We start from the raw sequence: 21,501 nt of genomic DNA, 5'->3' as shown, positions 1-21,501 counted from the left end.
TAGGCGATTTGAGTGACTGTTGCTCCTGATCCAGGTGAGCTTCAGGATGCCAAGTCCTATTTTTTCTCCAATATCACCAGTCCACTCAAAGGCACTTTTTCTATGTTTGGTCCTCGATCCAAACATCAAGCGCTTTTTCTATCCTTTCAATATGAGGATCATAGGACTGGAATGACACTTTATGCTTTGCAGAGCGCTGGTGACAACACTTGCACAGACATCTGATTAACTTTCATGGATGAACCACACAGTCAATTCATTGATCCCGTAATAGCGGCCCACAGAAGCCGCACTTTCACCTCTTGCCAACCTAATATAACAACTCAATTTTTTCACACAACGTTATAACCTTTCTCTGCCTTTTGGGACAACTGGTTTTGTCCGTCGTTTTAAGTTTGGGCTCATGAAAAACGGTGCATGAGAAAGAACAGAAGGCTCGTAATCGGAGGTAATCATACACACGGACGCAAACGATGATTAGCCTCAACTCAGAAACCGCCATTGGCCGAAACCTGTGATGGTGGAACCGGTGTGATTTGATGGTTTACTGTCTTTCATGTTAATTCCTTAGTTGTTTTTTGCTATTCGTTTCAGATTGTTATGGCCTGAACGCCTATTTCAAGGCCTTCCTCTGATATAAAGTGTGCCCTACTTGGTCCTGGGTGTAATTCCGGGTATCTTGCTTCTGTTTCCTCAACACTCTCCTATTTTCTATCTCTATTGTTTCCCCTCTGCTCCCACCTCTTGTTCATCTGTGTGTTGGACCATCCTAAAAGTGACCACTCCATCTGCATCTCTCTCTCTCTCTCTCAGCCAACATGGACAAACCTTTAACCACTCATCCCAACTCTCTTCCTCATATGAGGTGATTTAAATGGTCACCGTGCTCATTGGTTGGGTGTTGGTACATTTCTCGCCAGCCATGGCACATCAGCAAAGGACTTCTGCGACTCCATTGGACTGACTCAATCTGCAAACTTTCCAACCTGGATTTCTCCCAATTAAATGGCAAATCCTCCCTTCTGGACTTGGTGATGACTAACTTTCCCACAAATGCCTCCTGCTCTTCATCTGCTCCAACGAATTCATCTGATCAGATGCTTATGTAAGTCAACGTCTCTCTGGCTATTCTCACAGACCTGCCTCAATGCAGGCGAGTCTGCCATTTGACTCAAGTACAGTGGCAGGGAATGCAAGCAGCCATCTCTCTTCGTTCTCCCATATCTACTGCCCCTGATAATAATTCGGCCTGATAATTCTTCCACAGAAACGTGCTCCTTCTCATGCACAGTTTCATTCCATCTCGTCTTCAATTATCCTACCTTTCTCCCCACCCATGGTAGGTTGGATCCTGTGGTGAGGCAGTTGGCTTTAAACAACTTGCACTCTCCTCCTGGAAGGCAAATCCAACCAAAGGAAACCTCTGATCATTCCACAAAGCTCGCAACTACTGTGTGTCGACTCTCAGGAGAGACAGAAAACAATATCTGTCCAATTTCAGGAATGAGATTTCAAATTAGTATCCCACTAAAATTTAGTGGCACCTTGTCAAGCGTGTCACTTTCCCTCCACCCCTTCCCTCACTTCAAATGGCACCACAGTCTCCGTTCGTGAGAAGGCCGAATGCCTCAATTCTGTGTTTGCTTCAAAACTCTCTCTGTCTGTCTGTCTGTCTGTCTGTCTCTCTCTGTCTCTCTGTCTCTGTGTCTGTCTCTCTCTCTCTCTCTCTCTCTCTCTCTCTCTCTCTCTTTCTCTCTCTCTCTCTCTCTCTCTCTCTCTCTCTCTCTCTCTCTCTCTCTCTCTCTCTCTCTCTCTCTCTCTCTCTGTCTCTCTCTGTCTCTCTCTCTCTCTCTCTCTCTCTCTCTCTCTCTCTCTCTCTCTCTCTCTCTCTCTCTCTCTCTCTCTCTCTCTCTCTCTCTCTCTCTCTCTCTCTCTCTCCAGCGCTCTCTCTCTCTCTCTCTCTCTCTCTCTCTCTCTCTCTCTCTCTCTCTCTCTCTCTCTCTCTCTCTCTCTCTCTCTCTCTCTCTCTCTCTCTCTCTCTCTCTCTCTCTCTCTCTCTCTCTCTCTCTCTCTCTCTCTCTCTCTCTCTCTCTCTCTCTCTCTCTCTCTCTCTCTCTCTCTCTCTCTCTCTCTCTCTCTCTCTCTCTCTCTCTCTCTCTCTCTCCAGCACTCTCTCTGTCTCTCTCTCTGTCTCTCTCTCTCTCTCTCTCTCTCTCTCTCTCTCTCTCTCTCTCTCTCTCTCTCTCTCTCTCTCTCTCTCTCTCTCTCTCTCTGTCTCTGTCTGTCTCTATCTGGCTGTCTCTCTCTGTACCCACCCTTCCCAGTCATACTCAACTGCTCCTGAATTCTGTGTCTTTTGCACCTGAGAAGGTGGAAAAGTTTCTGGCAACCCTCAACTCCATCCATCGGGACCATACTCAGTACAGAGCGTTGGTGCTGCCGAAGCAGTCTCCTGGGATAATGGGCACAATCCTGGATGGGTCGCCACTCCGACGCAGGATACTCAAATGGCTCAATCATCCCAGCAAGCTGGTACTCACTTTGCCGACCTCAGAAGGATGACAGGCTGAGTCAACCCCATCGGGTATTAAATCAACGGCCAAGCAGGATTTGAACTCAGGACCCTAGGATCCCAAGCCTGCCATCCTAACCATTAAGGCAAGACCAGGCATAGAACCCTCAACTCTGACTGCAACTATCCCGGATGGCATCACTTCATGTGTCCTAAAAACCTGCTCTGCTGCTCTTGCGCTTCCTCTCTTTGCCTTTTTCACCACGTCATTTACCATAGGTCATCTTCCATCTCCATGCAAATCAGCCAACATCACAGCATGAGGTAAAAAGGTGCAAAAACAGATCCCCTTAAATACAGACCAATTCGCTTACTTCCAATCACCAGCAAGGTCGTGGAATTCATCATCACAGGTTGACATAAAATCATTCCTTTTCTCCAACAACCTCATCTCAGATCATCAATTCGGATTCAGCTTTAGTCACTCCACCTTAGACATGCTGATTCTACTCTCCCAACAATGGATGGAGGCCCTCAATATCAGACATGAGATCAGGGCCCTCCCTCTGGACCTACAGTGGTGAGAAAAAGTTTGTGAACCCTTTAGAATTTCCTGTATTTCTGCATAAATTTGACCTAAAATATGATCACATCTTCATCCAAGTCCTAATAATAGATAAAGAGGACCTGATTAAACAAATAGTACACGATTTATTGAGCCAAATTATCCAACATTCAATTTCTTTGTCAGAAAAAGTATGTATGTGAACCTCCAGTTTAATGAGCTCAATGAAGGGGGTAATTACAGTCAGGTGTTTCAATCAATGGGATGACAATTAGGAGTGAGTTTGGTTGGCCCTACCCTGTCTGAAAAACATAAACTTCGTTCGTCACCATCAGAGTCTGGTATTCGCCACACAGGTTTGTGGAAGCGTGTCATTCCCCGATCAAAAGAGATTTCTGAGGACCTCAGAAAAAGAGTTGTCGATGCTCATCGATGTGGAAAGGGTTACAAGACCATTTGTAAAGATGTTGGGCTACATAAATCCACGGTCAGCCAGATTGTGTGTAACTGGAGAAAATTCAACACCATTGTTACTCTGTCCAGGAGCGGTCGTCCAACGAAAATCACACCAAGAGCAAGGCGTACAATAATCCAGGAGGTCACAAGGAACCCCATGGTAACATCTCAGGATCTGCAGACCTCGCTTGCATTGGCTAATATCAGTGTTCATGAGTCCACCATCAGGAAAACACTGAACAAGAATGGTATGCATGGGAGGATCGAAAGGAAGAAACCATCACTCTCCAAGAACACTGCCGCCCATCTCAAGTTTGCTAAAGACCACCTGGATGATCCAGAAGGCTATTGGAAGAATGTTCTATGGACAGATAAGTCGAAAGTGGAACTTTATTTTGGCTTGAATAAGAAACGTTATGTTTGGCGAAAACCAAACACTACATTTCAACATAAGAACCTCATCCCAACCCTGAAGCATGGTGGTGGGAGTATCATGGTTTGAGGCTGCTTTGCTGCCTCAGGACCCAGACAGCTTGCCATCATTGATGGAACCATGAATTCTGGATTGAACCAGCAAATTCTACAGGAGAATGTCAGAGCATCCGTCCAGGAGCTGAAGCTAAACAGAAAGTGGGTTATGCAGCAAGACAACGATCATAAACACGACAACAGAATGGCTAAAGCAGAAGAGATTTTGCATTTTTGAACGGCCAAGTCGAAGTACAGACCGCAAACCATTTGAAATGTTGCGGCAGAACCTGAAGCGAGCAGTTCATGCATGAAAGCCCACAAATATCTGAGTTGAAGCAATTCTGTAAGAAGGAATAGGCCAAAATTCCTCCAAGCCAATCTGCAGGACTGGTCAAGGGTTACAGGAAACATTTGGTGAAAGTTATTGCTGCTCGAGGGGGTGCCACCAGTGACTGAATGTAAAGGTTCGCATCCTTTCTCCGACAAAGAAATTGAATGTTGGATCATTTTACTCAATAAATAAATGAAAAAGTAGATGTTGTGCCACAGATTTTTGATTGGATATAAGTCGGGGCTCTGACTGGCCCAAACAAGGACATTTATCTTTTTGTTCCTTAGCCACTCCAGTGTAGCTTTGTCTGTGTGCTTCGGGTTGTTGTTATGCTGAAAGGTGAACGTCCGTCCCAATTTCAGCTTTATTGCCGAAGGCAGCAGGATTTCCTCTCGGATTTTTCTGTATATTGCTCCATTCATTTTCCCTTCTATCCCGACAAGTACCTCAGTCCTTGATGATGAGAAACATCCCCATAACATGATACTGCCACCACCATGCTTCACATTAGGGATGGTGTTCTTTGGATGATGTGCTGTGTTGGGGTTTGCGCCAAACATAATGTTTTGCATTTAGGCCAAAACGTTTCATCTTGGTTTCGTCAGACCACAAAACTTTTTGCCACATGGCTTCAGAATCTCCAGAGTGATTTTTTTGCATACCTCAAATGGGATTCAATGTGGGATTTTTAAAGTAATGGCTTCCTTACTGCCATCCTACCGTACAGGCCAGACTTGTGGAGGGAGTGCTTGGGATATTGTTGTCACATGCACACAGTGACTAGTCTTTGCCATAAAGGCCTGTAGCTCTTTCAAAGTGGCCATTGGCCTCTTAGTAGCCTCTCTGATCAGTCTCCTCCAAGATTGGTCATCCAGTTTTGGAGTGATGGCCTGATCTTGGCAGGGTCTTGGTGGTACCACACACCTTCCACTTCTTAATGATCGTCTTGACTGTGCTCCAAGGGATACTCAAGGCCTTTGAAATATTTTTCTACCCATCCCATGATCTGTACCTTTCCATAACTTTATCCCAGAGGTCTTTTGAAAGCTCCTTGGTTTTCATGGTTGAGTCTTTGCTGTGAAATGCACTACCCAGTCGAGGAAACCTACAGGAACAGCTGATTTTATTCTGAAACAAGCAAATATAACCTGTTGCTTTGCTGATGGGAGTATTAAGGGGGGGGAGGTAAGAAAGAGCGTAGGGAGAGAGGAGGGAGAGAAAAGGAAGAATAGGGTGAGGGGAGGGAGATTGAAGCGGGGGTGTGGGAGCGAGGAAGGAGGGGGGAGCGAGCAGGGGTGGGGGAGTGAGGGAGGAGGGGGGGAGCGAGGAGGGCTGCAGAAAGAGAAGGCAGAATGAGAGGAGGGCAAGGGAAGGAAGCATGAGGAGAGGGTAGAAGAGGGCAAGGGAAGGCAGCATGAGGTGAGCACCAAAGTAAGGCAGTGTGAGGGGAGGGTCCGTCCGGACATAACCACCATCCAGTTACATCAGGGGAAGGCAGCGAGAGAGGAGGGCAAAGTAAGGCAGTGTGAGGGGAGGGTCCGTCCGGACATAACCACCGTCTGGACATGTCCAGAGATAACCACCATATGGACATAACAACCGTCCAGATCCGTCAAGGGAAGGCAGCGTAATGGGAGGGAAAGGTAAGGCAGTGTGAGGGGAGGGTCCGTTCCGACAGAACCACCATCTGGACACATCTGGAGATAACCACTGTCTGGAAATAACCATCGTCCAGACATGTATGGAGATAGCCAACATCCATATACGTTTGAAGACAGAAAGAGAGAGATGTGGGAGGATGCTGTATTTGTTTGGGGTGGAACGAGAACGGGACAAAGAGAGCGAAGGTGGGAATAGTGTGGGTAGGGGAGTTAGCAGAGAATATGTTATACTTCATGAACAACACACACACACACACACACACACACACACACACACACACACACACACACACACACACACACACACACACACTGACATTTATTCGTATAAATAATCAGAATCACTACAATTTAACAAATGTGTAGGCCAATTATCATGGTGTGTGATTTTGAAGGTGATTGGTAACACCTGAACTAATTTACAATTGCTATTATAAGGGGGGTGGACATTTATCCAACCAAGATATTATTGTTTTGTATTTTTCATTAATTTTCTGAAATTTGTAGAATTTATTTTTGATTTGGAAGTTGTGGGTTATGATGTGTAAATAAAGGTGGAAAAAGTCTGATTTAATGCAATGTAATTCCAGGCTACAAGGCAACAAATGGTGAAAAATTTGAAAGGGGGTGTAGTATTTCTACAGGCACTGTGTGTAAGATGTGAATGCAAAAACTGTGACTATTGTATCGGTAAGAAAATAGTCATTGATTAATCGTGTTACATAATTCCACTGGAAACACCCAAACCTCCCCCCCCCACCTCCCCATGCATACACAAATTATGGGAGGACGTGGTGACCTCTCATTCGTGCTTTTAGCTTAACTGTACAATTATTTGACGTAGAGCAAATAAATTGTGCACAAAAGTTGATGGGGAAAACTTTCAAAAACAACACGTACATTGAGCAGACCACTTTCGCCAAGTGATGGTGCAGTTTTAATCAAGAGTGAAGCGCGTTTTACTCAGTTGTGGAAGAGGTAACAAGAGACGCATGTGGACTGCATCGTGAGGTAACAAAGCCTATGGAAATTGGATGCTGTTTTTTCAAAATTGCCACAGGAACGGCTTTAGGGAGGCACGTACCATGCATGCTGACGGGGCTCACTTAAAACTTACGAATAATTTTTTATTCGACATGATTCGATTTTTCGGTGTCCCTTATTGTGAGAAACACTCGAACCAAATGAAGCCAAAGGAAATTTGACGCAACAAACCTGGCAGTGAGGACGCCTACCAGCCTGATGTCTTAGGCCCACCAGAAAACCAAAATGGCGGCCATATTATTTTGTCTGTGCGCCATGGGGGAGTGGAGTCAAATGACAAACGTGGGTGGGGTCTGACTGCTGTTTGACCAATGGATGCACATTTCAAAAATAGACACCCCAACAAGAACCAGCACAACAACAGCGACAACAACCACAGGGAGCTCTTGTAGACCTGCGACTACAAAGAAAGCCTTAATGCACGCACGACACTTGTGTGGTTCTCACCAGTGTGTGTTCTTTGATGTCTTTTCATTGTTGAATTAAGAGTGAAAGCTTTCTTGCACAGAGAGCACTTGTGTGGTTTCTCTCCTGTATGCAATTTTTGATGGGCAGACAAACGTGTTGAACGAGAAAACGCCTTATTGCACACAGAGCACTTGTAGGGCTTCTCACCAGTGTGCATTCTTTGATGTATTTTCAATACTGAAATAAAATTGAAATTCTTGCTGCAGAATGAGCACTTGTGTGGTTTCTCTCCTGTGTGCAATTTGTGATGCTTCGATAAACCTGCCGATTGAGCAAAGGCCTTCGGACACAAAGAACACTTGTAGGACTTGTGTCCACTGTGTATATTTTGATGTTGTTTTAAAGTTGATGACACGGGAAATGATTTGTCACACACAGAACACTTGTAAGGCTTCTCTCCCGTGTGTATTCTTTGATGTCCAGCCAAATGCGTTGAACGAGAAAACGCCTTATTGCACACAGAGCACTTGAATGGCTTCTCGCCGGTTTTTCTTTGATGCATTTTCATTTCTGATATGCAAGCGAAAGCCTTGTTGCACACGGAGCACTTGTGTGGTTTCTCACCAGTGTGTATTCTTTGATGAAAGCGTAAATGTGAAATAAAAAAGAAAGCCTCATTGCACACAGAACACTTGTAGGGCTTCTCACAAGAGTGTATTCTTTGATGTCTTTTCAAATGTGACTCGAGACCGAAAGCCTTCTCACACACAGAACACTTGTGTGGTTTCTCTCCCCCCGTGTGCAACTTTTTATGCTTCGATAAACCTGCCGATTGAGCAAAGGCCTTCGGACACAAAGAACACTTGTAGGACTTCTCTCCACTGTGTATATCTTGATGTTGTTTGAAAGCTGTCACGGTAAATGATTCGTCACACACAGAACACTCTTGGGGCTTCTCTCGTTGGTTGTTATCTCCATTTGCTCTAATGTGTATTCTTTGATGTGCAGACAAATGTGTTGAACGAGAAAACGCCTTATTGCACATGAAACACTTGTACGGCTTCTCACCGGTGTGAACTCTTTGATGATCTGACAAGTGGGTTGAATGAAAAAATGTCTTATTGCACACAGAGCACTTGTGTGGTTTCTCTCCTGTGTGCAATTTTTGATGCTTGGATAAACCTGCCGATTGAGCAAAGGCCTTAGGACACAAAGAACACTTGTATGACTTCTCTCCACTGTGTATATTTTGATGTTGCTTCAAAGCAGACGACACGGGAAATGATTTGTTACACACAGAACACTTATAGGGCTTCTCATCAGAATGTATTTTTTGATGTCTTTTCAATTGTGAGATGAAAGTGAAAGCCTTGCTGCAGAATGAGCACTGGTGTGGTTTCTCTCCTGTGTGCAATTTTTCATGCAGGGATAAACCTGCCGAATGAGCAAAGACCTTCGGGCACAAAGAACACTTGTAGGACTTCTCATCAATGTGTGTTATTTGATGCCTTTTCAATTGTGAGATAAAAGTGAAAGCCTTGCTGCATAGTGAGCACTGGTGTGGTTTCTCTCCTGTGTGCAATTTTTGATGCTTGGATAAACCTGTCGAATGAGCAAAGGCCTTCGGACACAAAGAACACTTGTAGGGTTTCTCACGTTTATTCTCACTGTGTAGTTCTTGATGACCATATAAATTTGATGAACGAGTAAAGGCCTTCAGGCACATAGAGTATTTGTATGGCTCCTCACGTTGGTTGTAATCTATATCTGTGCCTGTGTGAATTTTTTCATGCATATTCAATTCGGATATAAAAGTGAATGCCTTGCTGCACACCGAGCACATGTATGGCTTTTCACCTGTGTGTATTTTTTGATGTAGTTTTGACGATGACAGAGCAAGTGGTTTGTCACACACACAACACGTGTGTGGTCTCTCACTTCCTTGGATATTCTTGAGGGCGTCTGTACGTTTAAAACCGTGGTTGTATGACACATTGCTGAACTTGTCAGTTTCTTGACAAACAGTCTGTGTCATCTGCTGATTGGAAACGTTTGTGTTGAACAACTGGGAGCACTTGGAACAAGAAACCGGTTTGATTTGTTTCTCTGCAAAGACAGGTCACAAAAAGCATCATAATTTCAGACTAACTTCGAAATACAACAGTACCCACCCCATTAGCGGGGGTTACGTTCTTCCCGCGTTGGGCAATACCGCGATTAGCAAAGTTAATCCCTTGGAGGAAAAATAGGGTTAGGGGAACCAACTCGAAAATGTATCGACTTTTTTTGCCTAAACTCCAGTCGTAAAAATGAAAAACACTTAAAATTGTGCATGATGATGATGATGATGACGATTGAAGACGTTGGAGGTTATTGAGATGAAGTCAACATTCCTGGCTTTGGGTCGTCAAGGTCATCAGGCTTTGTGAAGAAGGAGGTCATCTTTGTCTGCTTTGCCTTATTCTACATGTCCATATAGACCTCCATATAAGTTGCTATGACAGCGTCTATCGCGCACTTGAATTTCAAGCACCTCTCGGTGAAGACTTCTTCTTCTGCTTCTTCTTTTTTTCGTTTTAATGGCATTTTCAGTGCCGCGAGGCTCTATATACGCCACACAAAAAAACACTTTGGCTGGACCAGACAAGTACAGCGACTTTATATATTGTTAGACCAGTTTTTTAATTTAAATTTCAACGATTTTCAGAGTCGACGGTGTGCCTCGCTCAATCGACACAGTGTATCGAAGATTTGAAGATACAACCACTGTATCTTTGTCAATCGGCAGAGGAATTGTCATTGGTAATATCAGATGGTCGATGACATGTGAAGAATTGTCTTTCATTGAAACAGTAACGTCCAATCAGTAGTCAAGAATATAATGGAATCCAAAATGCTGTCGGACCACAAGATCGTCTTCAATAAGTGACACTTCCAATATATGGTGTGAATTTTCATTTCCACTAACTAAAACTGATCTAAGATATTAAAGGAAAGGGTATAGCCTCAGCACGTTGCAGTGAAGGAACCAGCAGGAAAGTAGATGTCTTTGAGATTGTCTCATTACTGAGTTGTTGAACGAACTCCTTTCCGCAGGAAATCATCCAAAGTTGCTGGAGGTGAGGGTAGCACTTCAGTAGCCTGCAAAAGTATTCACGTCTTACCAATGTCACATTTAGATGAATTTCGAATTATGGCGAAACAATTTTTCAAAATGAACTTTTCTATTCCAAACTGAAGAGATCAAACTAAACACTTATAGTTGAAAGAGGTTACATGTCAGGAATACCGACAAAAACATGTACATATCAAAATTCACTGGTTGCAAAAGTATTCAGCCCCTTCGGTCAGTACTTGGTGGAAACACCTTCGCAGCAATGACTGCTATGAGTATTTTGGGGTAGGCCTCGACCAGCATTGCAACATGAGATGGTGAAATCTTTGCCCATTCTTCACGGGTAAATTGCTCGAGTTCTGCCAAGTTTGATGGGGATCGTCGATGGACTGGAATCTTTAAGTCTCGCCATAAATGTTCAATTGGGTTCAAGTCAAGATTTTGACTGGGCCACTCAAGAACATTTATTTTCTTATTATTCAGCCACTTCAGTGTGGCTTTGGCTTTGTGCTTCGGATCATTGTCCTGCTGGAATGTGAATCTCCTATCCGGTTTCAGATTCACGACTGACTTGAGCAGGTTTTCATCAAGGATTCTCCTGTACTTTGCACCGTCCCTCGTCTCTTCTATCCTAACAAGCAGCCCCATAACATGATGCTGCCACCACAATGCTTGACAGTAGGGATGGTGTTGACTGGGTGATGTGCAATGCTAGACTTGCGCCAGACGTAACGCTTTGAGCTCAGACGAAAATGTTCAATTTTTGTCTCATCTGACCACAAAACCGTTTCCACATGCTTGCAGTATCATTAAGATGCTTTTTCACAAATCCATGCGTCTTTTTCACTAATGGCTTCTTTCTTGCCACCTGTCCAGAGAGGCCAGCTTTGCAAGGGAAAGATATTGTTGATTGATGAACACTGACCCTCATCTTGGACATAGAGCCTTGCAGATCTTTCAAAGTTATTGTTGGATTTACAGAGACATTCCAAACCAGTTTCCTGCCTGCCCGGCTGCTGAGTTTGGATGGGCGACCTGATCTGGGTCGAGTCTGAGAAGTATGATCCATCTTCCACTTCTTAATGATGGATTTCACCATACTCAAAGGGATAATGAGTGACTTTGAAATCTTCTTCTAACCCTCTCCTGAACGGTGCTTCTCCACCACTTTATGTCTGACTTCTTTGGAAAGCTCTTTGGTCTCCTTGGTCTTGCCTTGTTGGTTGACCAAATGAGTTGCACCTTAAAACTCCTTAGATAAGTGAGGAGATTAATTTTTCAGTTGAACCACTGATGACATAGAGTTGAAACCTATTACACTTATTTTGTAACCTTTCAAACAAATAATTTGCTCCTGAAGTGATTTAGCATTAATTAGGCAAATGGGTTGAATACTTATGTAGCTGAGGACCATCTTATTTATTCACATTTTATCTGCATTTTTTCGCTTTATGACTTTGGAGTCGTTCGTGAAGACTCTATATATTAAGTTTGATTTCAAAGCATCATGAAATAAGCTCAGGTTTACAGGCCACTGTACAGAGCTTAGTGGGAGGATTTTGAAAGACTGTGACCGACTTGTCTAAAATAATGCAACGATCTTGAATGTACATATTGTACCACATGATTACAGTCATAAATTTGTCTTTCACACCTGACCAGTCCCAGTAATCTCACTTGGTATGCTATTTCCACAGTGTGCATTTGTGAAACACAGAATTAAAACTTTTATATGTCCGATCAATCGTGAGGGCCATCAATACACAAAGTACAGAAAATTTTCTGGGTATTTTATATTCATACATAGTCTCCTTCTTTTAACCAAGCCCTTTTGGGTGCACACAATTTAAATGTGTCTGTCCTGCAAGGTTGGAATGAAATAATTTAATCATAAAAAGAAGAAATGAAACATTGTGAACACATGACGCTTTTTTTCTATGTATCTTGGTTTACCTTCGGGTTGCTGAGCAGGTTTGCTCAGCTCTGTGGTTGGAGAATCGCAAAGTTCCTGCTTTACACCCTCATTGCTCAAAGAATCCTGGGAAGTCTGAAGAAAGTTACTTTGAAAAGTTTTTGACTTCACCAAATCAGCTTCACCTGTAAACCATGGAACAGTATGTTTTTTTCTTTACTTTGGCATGCATTTGTTTTATTATTATTATTATTATTATTCACAATAAACTATGACAGGAAGTTTGTTGCTATTGTTGTTATTGTTGTTCAGACCTTGGACAAGCGAGGAGGAATAATCAACGAAGTCGGGCTCCACCTTCACTTCCACAATAAAATCTGAAAATGAAAACATCCCTTCAAAACCAACTTCCATAAAAACATCATCTATATTTTAAAGTAGCGGCAGTTTTCTGTCTGTCTGTCTGTCTGTCTGTCTGTCTGTTACGCTACATCATTACATTTGGGACGTCATTATGGCTTAGAACGACTGATGCCAACATCCGCCTTCTTTATTTTCATGCAGTTCAGGCCTAACACATCGTCGAGCCTATCATATTCACAATTGCAATTCCCTACCTTTGGCATTTTCCATTCGGTGTGAAACACAAACAAAGCGATTGTTAAAACGATCATCAAATATCGAAAGGATAAGTGTCACGGGCCTTCAAACGACAGTATGTATAGGCCTCGGGCTTCTTACCTTAGGAAAGAGCTTAGCAATAACTGTTACCAGTCACAAGAGCAATGTTGCTGCCAAATTTCAACAAGATCAGCCCAGGGGTTTGACCGGAGAAGTCAAAATAGGAGACAGATGGAAAGATGAACGTACGGATGGATGGAAGATGTGTGATGACAATACCTTTCTTATTTTTATTTTTAAAACACTGTCGAGGTTCGTAAGAGAACTAATACACAGAACATACAACAAGGGGAGCAGGAGACAAGAGGGCGGGAGAGAGAAGGAAAAAACAGTGTGAAACAGAGACATGAGGATATCTGCGGAAGGGAGAGGGATGGGGCGGAGTACACAGGGTAAACAAGATGGACACGACAGGGACTTTCAGGAAAGGAAAGCAGGGAATTTGAAGGAGGTGCATTTGGGGTGGATTAGCAGGAATAGAAAAGATCATGGTTTTTGATGGGGGAAGATAAGAGATGGTGGTGAACAGCTGCTTTGAAGACCTGGAGGGAAGAGTGGGATTGAAGAGATTGTGGGAGTTTGTTCCAAAGGCAGGGAAAAAGAGGAATCAAAGAGTGAAGGTGAGCAGTGAATCTTGATTTTGGTAGTTTTACCAGAAGGGGGTTGCTGGCCGACCTCGAGCGCCCTGCGGAAATATGGGGGACAGACAAAGCAGGTGGGGGGAGGGGGTGGCCGGAGAGAGAAGGTAGAAGACAGAAAGACCACCAACCTGCCTGCAGTGAGAGAGTGAGAATCCCAAAGACGCAGCCTCATCGTGGGAGATACCAATGATCCTAAATGCCATGTTTTCGACAGCGTGAAGCTGAGAAAGGTGAGAGGCAGGACTCAGACTTTCACCCTCCCACACAGGTACTGACAGCACCCCACGAAGACCAAGAATCCTCCAGAGGGCATCCCGAAACACTGAATCAAATGCTCAACAGAGATCAATATAGGCTGCAAGCAGCCCCTGCCGAAACTCTCGTCTGCGTTCGGTGAGGACCCGAAGAGCAAGGATACGGTCAGTCATTGACCTCTTTGGTGTAAAGCCTGACTGCCGTGGACGCTGGTGCTCAAGCAGGTGGTGGCGAACCCTGTCAAGAATTATCCAAACACAGACCTTTCCCAGCACGGAGAGCAGCATCACCCCTCGGTAGTTGTTGCGGTTCTGGCGATCACCATTCTCTTTCTAGAGAGGGACAACAAAGCCCCTTTTCCATTCAGTGGGGATGATAACTGTGTTCCAAGCAGAGCACAGAACTGCATGCAATGACACGAGTACAGCATTTCTACCAGCCTTGAGAAGTTCAGCATGGATGCCACAGATGCCAAAAGTTTTACCTCATTTCAACCGGTTTACCGCAGTCCGTGTTTCCACAAATGAAGGTGGATCACAGTTGATTGGAGGGTCAGCAATTGGGATAGTAACACCCCTGACGTCCAACTCGACAGCTGGGGGATCAGCCTGGTACAGCCGCTAAAAGTAATCGGCCCAGCGGGCCTTCACTTCAGACTCCACTGTCTATAGCCCACCACCCTCCACTCTAACTGCAGCACACTGAGGGAAGGGCTTGGATGAATGCAATTCCCAAATTCCCCTGGAAGCAGGACGAGAATCACTTGACCACAGGTGATGCTCTACCCCCTCACAAATTCCTCGCAAATAGGCCTCCTTGTCCACCCTCAGCGCACGTATACTTTTACGCCTCAACTCCCTGAACAGCTCAGCTCTGCCATTCAGCCTGGGCCTGTGACTCTGGTCAATGGTATTCAGTGTCCCTTGAGAGACAAAATTCTTCTTCGCCCTCTGATGAGTTTCAGAACATCGACCAGCAACATCAAGGATGGTGGTTTTGAAGGTACTCCACAACTCCTCAGGATTCCCAAAAACACCCAGACCCACCAAATCCCCACTCAGCCTGTTCGCAAACTCCTCAGCTACCCTCTTATCCCGGAGCTTGTCAACATCCAGCCGAGGCTGGGATGGTACTATTCTCCTGGATTTGAGCTGCAACTTCAGAGTTGCTACAAGAAGCCTGTGGTCAGTGTTGAAGAACTGAGCACTCTGGTAGACCCTGCAGTTCTGAATCAGCCTCCAGCAATCATCAACGAGCACATGGTCAATCTCCATTGCCACACCACCAGCATTGGAATACCAAGTCCAGCGATGAGCCTGTGGGCGCTGAAACCATGAACCAGCCACCTTAAGTCCATGACTTGTTGCAAAGTCAAGGAACTACAATTCTTGTTCACAGTTCCAGACCCATGGGGACCAATACATGTGTCATAACCTTACTGATGAGTTCCAGTTAATGCACTGAAATCCCCCAAGGCGAGAAGAGTATCTTGCCTGGGGTACTGATCAACCACAGACTCGAACGTGGCATAGAATGTGTCCTTCACAGTGAGATCACTCGCCTCAGTCGGAGCATGTACAGAGACCATGGAAATGACACCCAAGAAGTGACAAATCCTTCATCTCATTATCTGCTCGTTCACCAGTATTACCTCAATTATCATTCGAGTCAGCTTATTGGAAACAACTACAGCAACTTCTTGGGCATGGCAATCATCAGAGCGACCAGACCAATAGTAGGTGTAAGCACCTGCCATGATCTCGCCGTAATCCGGTCTCAGAACCTCAGAGAGTGCTGCAATACCGATGTCAAAACGCTTGAACCCAGATGATAACACAGACAGGTGATCATCCTCTCTTAGGGATAGGATATTCCAGGTACCCACCCGAATGAACCGCCTCAGGTTAACCCAAGGAGACCGCCTTCTCGTGGACACCTCAGTACAACCCTGACACACATTACTGCAATCTGACCCGGGAAGGTTACCCTGTGGTTTTCCTCCCATCATCAAAGAGTAGGGGTCCCGCAGATTTCACCTCAATCCCGTCATCCAGTGAGCTGCCCTCTGGAGGGCAGCTGCACAGGAGGTACTCCCACAGAGTGGGTTTTTAAAATTTATTTGTGCTTTCAGTACGTTTTTCAGAATGAAGGGTTTTACGGTGGCTGGAGTGCAAATCTTGCCACCAGCCTCCTAATAAAAAGTAACCCAACTGCAGGAGGACATCCGCAGACACAGTAGGGCACTAAATATGGATGGCCGTTGGCTCGCAAGGAGCTCCTCCGCCCTTTGACAGGTTTTGTTTTTAATCCTGCTGGGTGTCCATTTCCATACACCCTCCTCACCAGGAAATCTGGTGGGGGAGACGGTTTAGTCGCCGACAACCTGACTATACTATGACACTGGTTAGCACAGGTTTACATGGTACCTGTAGCAAGTCACAGGTCTAATCTAACCTGAATTTTACCTGACCTGACTCACCCTTCTGGTGAAACCCCCAAATTCCTGAATCACAACTTACCTCCACTCATTCATTCCTATTTTTCCCTGCATATTAAACTAATTTCCACATTCTGTTCAGTCTCATTCTTCCTTCCAGGTCTTCAAGACAGCTGTTTACCACCATCTCAGATCATTCGTGTTCTTCATTGTTGACCCCATTCCAAAACCATAATCTTTTCTATCCCCGTTAACTCACCCGAATCACACATTTGTCGAAAATTTCAGTTTTTACATTCTGCATCCACATTGTCCACCCTATGTGTCCTCCCCTCATCCTCATTCTTCCACACATCCCTTATTTCTGCAATGTTTCCTCTAATTTGCCCCTAACACTTGCTGTTGCTATGTCCACCCATCCCCCTCCCTCTCTTTCTGCTGTTGCTTTTGTTCTGTTATGTCCTGATCAGTTCTATGTTCTTGCTCCACCATCAGCCTTGACTTTGTATATGAAAATAATAATAATAATAATAATAATAATAATAATAGTGAAAGTTCTGGTGGATAATACGCATCCCAAATTCTGATCAGATATTTCTAGGAAAAAGTGTGGCTCATGCATAAGTGATTAAGTTATATCCTCAAACGATAATTGAATAATGCTGGGAGTGTGTTTTTCACAGACAGTAAGAAAGACGAACCAGACGATAACTGCTCACACGACACAAATACAGCCTCAACACCTCTCTTGGAACTGATTCTTAAACCACAGCGTGGAACAGAACAATACAAAAAACAAGGGGAAAAGAAGGATGATAAAGTAGAGGAAGGCAGCCTTCCTTCATTTTAAGGTGTGAGAATGGTGCACCATCTTGCCTTGCTTGTCTTCCTAGTGCACTCCGAATCCGACGGAGCACGAAGTTCGACTCCACTCTTGAGGGCTATTCTCTGCTTTGACTTCCTCTTGCGGCAATTTGGACTCAATTGCTGGGAATGCAACTGCAGGCCAACTGCATAATGTTGACTGACTCACTGCGGTCCAGGCAACAGGTTTTATAGGCTTTGCGCATGACCTCACTGGGGCTCCTCCATTGGCCCCACTAATACCATGTGACATTCCAGCATAAGGAGCACTTGCCGTTGTGACCTCACAAAAACAAATATCCCTTGAGCGCCGTGACCACGACAGCACATGGCCGATAAATAAATAAAAGTACGACAGAAAATTAAAGTACATATTAGATGAGAGGAAATGAAAGTACAGAGGAATGGCAGGTAGATGAGGGTCTTTCTCGACAATATATTTCCACTGCATGGATTGGTGAAATAAACTTTTCAAACTTCAGCTTCCTGTGTCTAATTAATCCAAAGTAAAGTCCAGAAATACAAAGTACAGCAACATGTTTGGGGACTTTATTTATAACCGCTATACCTGTCCAGTTAAAGGCCCATACGTTTTAGCCAACGTATGCCGATTTTTGAATTTTTTTTCTAAAACGCTGGCACACGTTGAATACGTTATGGGTAAGTTTTGATAACATTGAGAGCACGCTGAAAAGCATTGCCATACGTCGTTGTACGTTGGCTTAGACGTTGTACTTTTTGGTTGTCCACAAATTTTTTCATGCTTGAAATTTCACGACGTATGCCGGCGTATGACTCACACGTTCCGCTACGCTGGCATCGTTGACAGACGTCAACACATGCTACTTGTAAGTTAATCATAAGTTGAGGCACGCCGAGGTAATGTTTAGCGTACCCGAAACCTATTTCTAACCTATGATTAACGTGTTGTTGGCATGTTACGCGATCGTTGCCACACGTCGACAGACGTTACTTTTAAGTTACTCATAGGCTGAAAGACGTCGGTATAATGGATCGTCCTTGCGTCCACGGCCACGGCCACGGCCAAGACACTTATTTGCAGCATTCTTCAAACTTTTCTTCGGCATGACGAGGATGTTCACACTTCGATGTCTAGCTTGGCTATGATTCCAATTGTCCATCGGCAGCGTCTATTTAAAATAGTCGAGTTTGAGCGTTTTAACACGTTCAGAAGAAACGCTTCAAATTTCCAAACCCCAGCGTCAAAAAACAAAGGCGAGTGACAGCAATTTAAATCGTTCATTGTAAACAATGAAAATAGCTGAGTGGTACCGTTTAAAAGTCGTTGAGTGTAAAAAAATCCAATTGTTGAGCGCAAGCGTCTACTTTCAATAGTGGGGTTTGAGCGATTTAGCACGTTCAATAGAAACGATTAACATTTCCGAGCGCCAGCGTCAAAAAACAAAGGCGAGTGACAGCAATTTAAATCGTTCATTGTAAACAATGAAAATAGCTGAGTGGTACCGTTTAAAAGTCGTTGAGTGTAAAAAAAATCCAATTGTTGAGCGCAAGCGTCTACTTTCAATAGTGGAGATGCAGCCATTTAAATCGTTGAGTGGCAGCCTATGAATAGCAAACCCCACGTCACCGGCAAAGATAAACTGCCGCACGATATGGATAAGTTAGGCTATCGTTGGGCATAGTTTGTGAACGCCGGCTTCACGATAATTATTCGTTGGTATATCGTATCTATAAGTAATCCAAGCGCTCTATGCACATTATTAGTTCATTGTGCATTTGTCCAACCCGTTATGAATAGACCTAAATCGTAAAAACAAGCCATAGCTCATTGTTGAAAAAGCCCCATAAAAAATTAGCCGCGAAGAACTTCGAACAATGGTGAAAAGATGTCTCCTACCCATGGGCACGCGGACGCAAGGACGATCCATCATCACCCACACCCTCCCCCTCACACTCACCTACTACTGCCAACATGAACAAACTACTACTAATACTAATACTGATACTGATACTGATACTGCTGACATGGACATCGACTCAAAAAGGACTCGAAAACACTGTTGGGTTCCCCTTTTATGAGCAGCATTTTTATATACCAATTCCCAAAACCGCTGGGAACACGTCTTTATATGGCAGTTGTAAGCTAGAAACACGTTAATTTATTTTTTTTGTCGACCGGAAGACGTCATTGGAATACGTCTACATACGTCGATGTGTGTTGGGACTACGTAAAGAATTGGTTCAAAGCACGTCAAACATAAGTTAGAAATAAGTTTCGCGTAAAAAAGACATTACCGCGACGTGTTTCGACTTATGAGTAGCTTATAAGTAGCCTTTGTGGACGTGTGTAAGCGTCCACATATCCTGTGTAAAACTTATCCCCATCGCATGCAGAACGTGTGTCATACGCCGAGTACGTCGTAAAATTTTGAACATGTTTAAAATTTCTTGACGTACTCTACTTACTACGACGTATGATAGCGTACTTTAGCGTTCTACTCACGTATACCAAACTTACTCATCCCGTATTTGACGTGCCCCAACGTTTTAGACACATTTTTCTTAGGTCGGCATACGCTGGCAAGATCGCCAAGGTGTGACCGCGATGTTGACACTTCCATTTCTACAGCAGTTATGATTCGAATCGTTGTGCGTCAGCCTTTTAATAGGCTACGTCACGACATCGTCGGCGATGCGTGCAACGCGCTATGCCTAAGTTAGACTATCGTTGGGCATCGGTTGTGTAGGCCGACAACAGGTTCAGCATTCGTTGGTATAAGTTATCTATAACACAACGAAACGTTCTGTGTCCATTACCAATGCATTATACATAAGACCAAGTCGCTATGAATACGTCTGAATCTTAAAAAAAAAACATCAAAAGTTCAACGTAAGCCAGCGTTTTACATACATTTTAATACGTTGCCATCGCTGGCTAAAACGTCAAGGTGTGACCGGGCCTTAATATAAACAAGCACAGTTTGGTGCATACAATTTCAGATCTAAATCTGCGATTGGATCAAAATCATGTCATTATCAAAAGAACAAAGAACAAGTAAACACAATGTAATATGTTCTCTCCATAGATTGGCTTACTTTCGAGCAGCTGAGCAACTTTGCTGGACTCCCAAGGACAATCACATGGTTCCTGCTTTACTAGTATCCTGGGATGTTTCCTCATAGTATCCTGGGAAGTCTGAAGAAAGTTTCTATGTAAAGTTTCTGACTTCACCCGATGAGCAGAACCTGCAACCAATGCGGAAGTATTTTTATTTTACTCAACAAAGTTATTTGTATTATTATCATTGAAGTTGATTTATAAGAGGAAGATTATTTTGTTGTTGTTTTGACCTTTGACAAGCGAGAAGGAATCATCAATGAACTCGGACTCCACCTTCACTTCCATAATAGAATCTGAAAATGAAAACAACCTCATCAAAACCAACTTTCATCAACACATCATCCCACTCAAGCTCAACTTTAAAGAGCAGGTTTTGGGTCGCTGATGACTTCGCGTGATTCGAAGGTTGTAATCACATTAATAATCGTTGGGCAATTATTTTCTTACATTTGAAACTCAAAATATGCTAAAATTGACTTTTGAGTAAAAACTTTTGTCAGTAATCGAAAAACAGACCGGAATTTACCGAAGATGCTATGACGTCACGTTCTCCGAAAACTTCGTGAACATTCGGAAACAACATGTGAACAATGGCGAGATGCGAATCAAAGAGTGATTTCAGCGGCGATGAAATTGAGTGTTTTCATTCTGATATTGCCGAGGACGAGTCGGAGGATGATGGGAATTTATACCATGGAGTTTCTGGCCCTGATACATATAAATTTGAGCCACTTGCAAGTGCCAGAAAACGGCCTATTTCGTGTACAAGTGGCAGGACTGACTGCCCGGCAGTTCACACTGACAGACTCCACCAGACAGATTGGTTTGTTGATTTTCATTTTCTTGTTCGATGCATAAAATAATGTAAAGTTTGATTCGTCTGTGACTTGATATAATAATTTTAACCCTCTAGTCACTCATGAGTCAGAAATATAATGAATCAATAATGGACCCAAATATATTGTTGCGACTTCGCGCCCGCCGGCGTGCGAGCGGCCACGTAACTCAAATCGCGGCACGTCGCCCACTGGACGGACAATTCCGT

At 43.9% G+C, this 21,501-nt stretch overlaps 1 protein-coding gene across 1 annotated transcript in view; it reads right to left on the bottom strand.

Moving 5' to 3' along the window:
* LOC147009327 (uncharacterized) overlaps nt 1-21,501 on the bottom strand; it is a 254,071-nt gene that overhangs the window by 125,626 nt on the left and 106,944 nt on the right. Inside the window, exons 2-6 of the mRNA XM_085861178.1 lie at nt 20,687-20,749; nt 20,432-20,581; nt 12,790-12,852; nt 12,517-12,660; nt 7,488-9,554 (exon numbers count right to left, since the gene is read on the bottom strand). Coding sequence (XP_085717304.1) covers nt 7,488-9,554; nt 12,517-12,660; nt 12,790-12,852; nt 20,432-20,581; nt 20,687-20,749 — 2,487 coding nt within the window. The remainder of the gene's footprint in view (nt 1-7,487; nt 9,555-12,516; nt 12,661-12,789; nt 12,853-20,431; nt 20,582-20,686; nt 20,750-21,501) is intronic.

The sequence above is a fragment of the Eptatretus burgeri genome, chromosome 17 (genome assembly GCF_056783735.1).
Source record: "Eptatretus burgeri isolate ZD-2024b chromosome 17, Ebu_testis_v1, whole genome shotgun sequence".
NCBI lineage: Eukaryota > Metazoa > Chordata > Myxini > Myxiniformes > Myxinidae > Eptatretus > Eptatretus burgeri.
Note: the sequence above shows the minus strand (reverse complement) of the source record. Positions and strands in the feature narration are given on the sequence as shown.